Consider the following 7,458-nt stretch of genomic DNA (forward strand, 5'->3'; position numbering starts at 1 on the left):
GCCCGGACACAGCCCCGACCTGCCCGAGCCGTACACCTCCCACCCGCCTCAGGGGGGTCCCGGGCAGCCGCCTTCTGAGGGCTTTGAGCCTGAACGAGACCCTTATCAGCCTCAGCAGTCGGGACCAGCTTCCCGTGAACACCAAGGGGTAAGGGAAGGGTCTGATCAGCCACAAGGACTGAGAAAGAGCGTCTGTCAGCCACAAGCACCCGACCAAGGCCCCTACCAAGCACAAGACCAAAGAGGACGTGTTGGCCAGACCCATGCACCGGGACAAGCGCCGTATCAATCACAGACCCCAACTCACCACCTCTATCACCCACGGGGAGCTGAACAAGCCTCTCACAAACTACAGGTGCCAGAAATAAACATCAGCCAGAGACACACGCTGGGCCAAGACTTTTACCAGGCACAGGAGGCAAGGCAAAGCACCTACCAGTCATATGCGCTAGGATTAGACCCCTACCAAACACAGGAACCAAAAAGTGCCTATCAGACATACGCAGTAGGACAAGATCCCTATCAAGCCTATGAACGTGGGCACGGCCCTTATCAGCCACACGAACCAGGGTATGGTCTTTATCAGCCAGGATACAGTTCATATGATGATCAGATGCCCGATCCCAAATCCCGAATGCTGGCAATTCAGAATGCAAAAGCCTATTTACTGAAGAGCAGCACAACATCTGGCCTGAACTTGTAAGTCTGAAAAAGGGACACAATTGAAAGGGGTAGGAAGTATGAGTGGAGAGAAAAGCAGTGTTAGTAAAAGGGCAAAGGGTTATATTAAGAAAGGGAGGGATACCGGGGGGGTATATATAGAATGGGAGAGTACGTTATAAATGCAATAGTTCATCATTATGTGATACTTGCATGTGTCCAACATCTTCAAGAATCAAAATTCCTAAGCGAATTTATAGAGTTCAAAGGGTAATTGATTTGATTAAGAGCAAGTTTAAATTCAGCTTCAGCTCTTGAGGCAGGTGTGGTATATACCAAAAATGAAAGATGGGACTACTCCTAAGTATATTATAATCATGCTAGCTTCATGTCTAATTTCCCATAATGCTCCATGATCCCCTTTCATCTAACTATTTCAACAATTTCTCCAAAGCTCCAGATGATTAGCTTCTACTTTTGATATTAAAAAGATAATACTCTAAGCCTTTTTTGTAGCAGGCCAATAATATTTACATTTATATGACAGATATGATCATCTTGCTAATATGCTAACAAAGATCCTGGATGAACAGCCCACAAACGCAGTAGACATAATTGAGAATGTCAGCAAGGATGTGAAGTGGGCTCAGTTTCAGAAAAAAATGGACACTCTTCGAGATGAACATGAGATTCTTCCAACATTTGAAGCTGCAGAAAAGTGTAAAGCTTTGTTCCTCAAAGCAAATGGAGAAGGAGATGAAGAACTAGAAGAAGAGATAGTGAGTTATTATCAGAGAAAAATAGATATCATATATACCAGGGAACGGGTGGGAGGATGGTGGGAAGGGAAAGGAGGAAAGGAGGAAGTTGTGGTCTCCTTTGTAGTATTGTCTCTCACAATTATATACATATAGATCTATAAAAATAATTGCAGCCACAGTACCATGTACCTTCTTCATAGCTGAGTTGGTGCCACGTATAGTTGTAAAGAAGAAAACCCATCTGGTTACTCAGGATTTTTTACTGTAGTAAATCTAATATCCTGAGCCTTTAAAATCATAGATGTTCCAGAGATGATGAACAGAAAGTAAGGTTTACAATATCTCCCATATGCTAGTTCAGCACACAATATTGCATCCAAATTTCTTCTCTTTATCTAAAAGTGACATTTCTTTACCTAAAGTGACCATAATTCTGGACACCAGTTCGAGAATATTGTGCAGAGCTGCCACTGTAAAATATAGAATGGAGAATTTTGTGATCTGTCCAGCTCCAGCTGTGGTTCCAGTCTGTTCTTCTCCAAATAAAAAAATATGGTTATAATGAAGAACTACTAGAATTGAAAAGCTACTTCTTAAACCAGGGGATTTTTCCGTATTCAGTTGCTTACATGCAGAAGCATTTGTACCCAATGAAAAATTAAGAGAGTTCTCATAATAACCAAGGGAATCTAATCAACAAGATGTTGTTTTTCATATGACGTTACCAGTATATATTAAAATTAATTGACATTGCAGAATACAAATACTAACAACAGAAGAGATAGTCTTTCATCTTTTCCATAGCCTATTACTTATTTTACAGTAACAGTATACGATGGTAAAAGAGGAAAAAAGTAGGGTATTTCAGAAAGGAATTTTGAATTTTTCATACTCCTGTCTATCTTGCTTTGATATAAGAAACCTGGAAGGACCAAAGAAATTCCATACAAAACAAGCGCTACTTCTTCCAAATTCCCTACCCTGCCATGTATAACTTCCAATATCTTTGTCTGTGTGACATAATCACCTACCCCCATGAAATAAGAGAAGAGTGATAAAGCAAATGGAAATATTTCATGAAATCTTCATTATTGGCCTAGTTCTACTTCCACTGAAGCTAGCTGGAGTCTTACTATGAACTTCAGTAAGAGCAGGGGCCAGAATTTTTAAAAATGCAGGGAGCTTTATGCAAAGGTTTTCAAAAGAACAACATTCACTCCAGAGAAATATTGCTGATCTTGTGTCTAAATATATAAAATATGTATTATATTTTCCCCAAATGCACCTGTCACAAACAGAAGGAAACACAGTAACACTATTTGCGGGCGTCAAGGCCTCTTACATGCCCTAGCATTGAAGTCCTGTGAAGATCCTGTGTAAGAACTCTGACTTTCCTTATTTTGCAGTAATTAGGAGTCTGAATTTTGAAATCCTGTATTCTAAAAGCTGCAGTTCATCTGTGTTCTTTTCTTTACCCTTAAAATGGCATTTTAAATTTTTCTAAATGACAGTAGAAGACTTAGTGAATGAATATCTGCAAAGCACTTTGACAGAATGAGTGGCACTACAGGAAAGTAAAGTATAATATTCAGTGGATAACATGTTTAATTTTTCAAATAGATAATTATGCTTTTCTTCAGCTCTAACTCTGGATCTTCTTTCCCAGGAAGAGACCCCTCTACCTAATGTGATGGAAACAGCCTTTTATTTTGAACAGGCTGGAATTGGCTTGAGCAAAGATGAATCCTATCACATATTCCTTGCCCTTAAAAAACTAATTAGTGTTCAGCCAATCCAGACCTGTCGCTTCTGGGGCAAAATTTTGGGCCTGGAGATGAACTATATTATAGCTGAAGTACAGTACCATGAGGGGGAAGAGGAGGAGGAAACAGAAGAGGAAGAAGTTATTGAGGAAGGAAGGAAAGGGATGGGTGAGGTTGAAGAGGAAGATGAGGACAAAGAAAAAGAAGACCAACCACCAAAGTCCACCTATAAGCCCCCACCTGTCATCCCAAAAGAAGAAAATGGGACTGGGGCTAATAAATATATCTACTTTGTTTGTAATGAGCCAGGTAAACCCTGGGTGAAGTTGCCTCCAGTGACACCAGCCCAGATTGTCTGTGCCAGGAAAATCAAGAAGTTCTTCACCGGTAGGCTGGATGCTCCTGTTGTGAGCTTTCCTCCTTTCCCTGGAAATGAGGCCAATTATCTGCGTGCACAGATAGCTCGGATCTCAGCAGACCAGATCTCTCCTATTGGATTTTACCAGTTCGCAGAGGAGGAAGGAGATGAAGAGGAGGAGGGGGAAGGAGGAGGAAGAGATACATATGAAGAAAACCCTGATTTTCAGCCTCTTTCTGTGCCTGAAATGGTGGATTCTCTCTCCACATGGGTACACCATGTACAGAGTATCCTAGAGCAGGTATGTTCTGGCATAGCTCACATTGACCTCAGATACCATTCACACGGTAGTACTTGCAGGGTTTCAGAATGTAAATGACACTCCTCACCTGCACATTTGAACTATTCACCAGAAATGGTATTGGACGGAAATATTTTTCTACAGAAAATATATTTGATATAGTATAAAATATATATGTTGCACATATTTACATATAGCATGTATTTTTTTATATATATGTATATATATTTAGGAACCTTCTAGGTTTAGTACTTTTTTCAATGATGTGTTCTTTGAGACCAAAACCTAATTTTAGATAACAGTATGGAGTTAGGCCTTGACAGATAACAATAATTTCTGGTAATCTTCCATATTAGGTTTTCTCTTTTGAAGTCATTTCTTAACAAAAATGTTTTAAATTCTCTTTTCTTGGGTAGGATGCTAAAATGCAAATAGCTTATGATTCTATGCTAAATGGAACTTATTTGATGTTTTCTTCTGGTTTATTTTTTGTTGCTTACTTTCTGCTGTGAAACATGCAAACGAAAAAGCTTAAAACCTTGTGATACCAGGCTAGTGCTGGAAAGAGGTATTACTAATTTGAACATCATTACTGGATGACTTGCTGGCCAGTCGACCAATTCAAGCACACTAGCGTAAAATAACAGTAAATGATAGGAAATAAGGCTTAAAATTATTACCAGCAAAACAATAGTTGTAAAAATAAAATCTCTATGCATTAGAATCTTAAGAGCATTTTATTATGTTCCTCTGACTGGTAGCTAAATAACAAGGCAGACTTTAAAAGGAAGGGACAAAGTCCATAAGTTAAGCCTCTTAGTTTGCAGTACCTGGTAATCTAGCAAGGATATAAACCAACTGGCAAGGAACTGAAGACTACAAAATAACAAGAAGCTGATGACAGAGGTGTAAGGTTCTTTTGAAATAGTAAGCAGGGGTGAGGGAGGAATGAGGGATATAGGCGACGTTCTGCCAAGAGGATACAATATTCTGCCAACAATATATCAATTATGGAATATATATTTTTCTTTTCTCCGCCCCCTCCCTTAACTGTGTGTGTGTGTGCCAGCACCAATTCTTTTAACGGGCTTGCATTCTTTCAGTGATTGTTACATGTATTTATTATTTTTCCTTATCCATTATAGGGTCGCTGTGTTTGGATTAATCCTTTTCAAAAATCAGAGCAAGAAGAAGAAGAAGAAGAAGAAGATGAAGAGCAGGAGAAAGCAGAGGAGCCAGATGAACTACAGCAAGAAATAGGACCACCTCTTCTCACTCCACTCTCTGCAGATGAAGGTATTCTTCATGGAATATGAAGTTTTTGACAGAGCGCCACTAGGAATGTTGGCCTTTAGGTAGTAAATATTTGACGTTATAGGGCTCTGACACTTCATGAAGCGATATAGTTTGCCCCTGTAGGGTAAGCACATTCTTTTACAAAATTGATCAAAAGCAAAATGGTTAACAGTATTGACATTAAAACTAAAATAACTGGGTTTACTAGTTAACACTCTGGTTGAGAATAAAGGGAAAAAATACCTCAGACTTGTCAGGCTACTGCAAGTTCAAGACAGCTCACTACATGAAATACATTCAGCTATTTTTCCATCATTTTTTAGGCAAAAAAAAAGTGTGTGTGCATGTGAAATGAAAAAATATATATACGTACACGCATGCATAAATATACAAATAAGAATTTAGATCCTGTAGCATGATCCTGCAGTAAATCATGGGAACATGGGAACCTGAATATTAGATTACATCAATAGTGAATTATTTTCCTACTCTCCGTTCTTTGATCAAGGTGAAATATCTATAATTTATCCATAAGTGATAAAAAGTCCTTGACAAAGGAAACAGCCGTGAGTACTACTGAATTTCAGGAGCATGATCTTTCGTGTACATGGCTCTAATAGCATCCCTATGCTACCTACCCATACATCCAAACCAGCTGTTTGAATACAGTGCCTACATTTATCGTTTCTGACTTCCGGCTCTACTAACATGCAACTTAACATAACCACTGCTTGAATTCTGTGAAAGTCTTGTAGGTCAGTCTTAAATATGTTGTAGAGGCTCGTAAGTCAATTTATGCATAGACTGTGTGTGTTTGGCCACCTCCAGGAATTCAAAACATGCCTGCTTGGACAGCTCAGCCTTCTACAAACCTGATCCCGCAATACGCTGTTGCAATCCTCCAGTCTAACCGATGGCCCGGAGCATATGCCTTTGCATCTGGCAAGTGAGTAGCTCGTTGACATGGTTACAACACAGACTGTATATGCTAAACACAGATACCTGTCTAATGAAGTCAAAGTTGCTTTATTATCAATTCATTGACTGAATTCTAACTATTATGGAGAAGGCCACTTAAATGTGTACAGCAACCGTAAATATGTATTGAAGACTGGAAATGAATAATCATTGGCAAGGCTAGTATAAAGTTAATGGATATAAATGTCCAGTTAGTATTTGGGCACAGTCCTTGATTTAAAATCTATATTGTGGTACCTTTTACAAAACCAGCTACATTCTGTAGTACTAATGTTCACTGTTTTCCACTATACATGGTACAGTCATTACCTCTATGTGCTTTTCAATGGGCACTGGAGTTGGTGTCAGAAACGGCGCTATGTTACCAATGTGAAGTTGGAGTCGTATTGCAATACAGTGTATTGCCAGAGTACAGCCTTCATCATTTTATCATTTGGAGATATTAAAGTGGAAGATATATTAATCAACAGTTACAGCAGTTAAAAAGAGGTGCCATCTTTTAAATACTTCTGTTACCGGCTATCTGTACCACAGTAACTTTTTGCACAGCAGGGTAAGGAAGCCTGACAGTATCTCCACTGATGTTTTTTCAGGGGGAGAACGTGTGATCTTTCACTTTTTTTTCTCAGGAAATTTGATAATATCTACTTTGGCTGGGGTCACAAATACAGTCCAGAGAACCACACTCCCGCACTGCCTCCGCCGGTGCAAGCAGAATACCCGAGCGGGCCAGACGTCACCGAGGCGAGTGACCCCACTCTGGAAGAGGAACTGGCTTTCAAGGCTGCGAGGGAAGAAGCCTTAGCATCAGCTGAGGAAGAGGAAGATGAGGAAGACGTTGAGGATGATGAAGAGGAGGATGATGATTAAAAAATGGGAGAAAACATATTTTTATTTTAGAAGTTTAAACATGAATAGTATTTTCATAAATTAGTTGACCTTAAAAGAAATGCAATTGGACCATGCCTTCTTTTTTGCTATCTCTAGGCTCTTCTTTGCAGCGCCCTTCCCATCCCTCCGTGCCCCCCGAGCCCACCCGCGCTGGCACAAAGGCCGCATTGCTTTCACTGAAGGCAACATATGAAGTACCCTTTTTTTAGAAGCGCAGCAAACATAGTCCGCTAACGTTCCCTAAAACACTACTGCTTTGAACTAAGTAACCACCATCCACCAAACATTCACGTTGTTCTTCTAACCCGCACTTCAATACCTATATAGATTTTACTTCAAAAAAAATAAACTTAATTACATAACAACGTCACTTTTATGTGTGAAAGCCTGCTATTTAAATTCAGTAGATAGCGCGCTAAGTTCCTGGCTGGGCGCACCGTGACGATCCCG

General features: G+C 39.8%; 1 protein-coding gene across 1 annotated transcript; it reads left to right on the forward strand.

Moving 5' to 3' along the window:
* Positions 1–600: 600 nt before the first annotated feature.
* On the forward strand, positions 601–6,987 carry LOC104155350 (radial spoke head protein 4 homolog A-like). Its single transcript, XM_009710560.1, has 6 exons — positions 601–699; positions 1,208–1,439; positions 3,088–3,843; positions 4,989–5,139; positions 5,968–6,085; positions 6,747–6,987. The coding sequence occupies exons 1-6, from the start codon at positions 614–616 to the stop codon at positions 6,985–6,987; spliced, it is 1,584 nt and encodes a 527-aa protein (XP_009708862.1). The 5' UTR covers positions 601–613.
* The last annotated feature ends 471 nt before the right edge of the window (positions 6,988–7,458 follow it).

Source organism: Cariama cristata, unplaced genomic scaffold (genome assembly GCF_000690535.1).
Source record: "Cariama cristata isolate BGI_N322 unplaced genomic scaffold, ASM69053v1 scaffold41511, whole genome shotgun sequence".
NCBI lineage: Eukaryota > Metazoa > Chordata > Aves > Cariamiformes > Cariamidae > Cariama > Cariama cristata.

Bases quoted from the DNA above. Each gene is read 5' to 3' on its own strand.
- LOC104155350 (XM_009710560.1), top strand. From the start codon at position 614: ATGCCCGATCCCAAATCCCGAATGCTGGCAATTCAGAATGCAAAAGCC. The intron at 1,440-3,087 runs GTGAGTTATTAT...CTTCTTTCCCAG, and splicing joins AAGAACTAGAAGAAGAGATA to GAAGAGACCCCTCTACCTAA. The intron at 6,086-6,746 runs GTGAGTAGCTCG...TTTTTTTCTCAG, and splicing joins TATGCCTTTGCATCTGGCAA to GAAATTTGATAATATCTACT.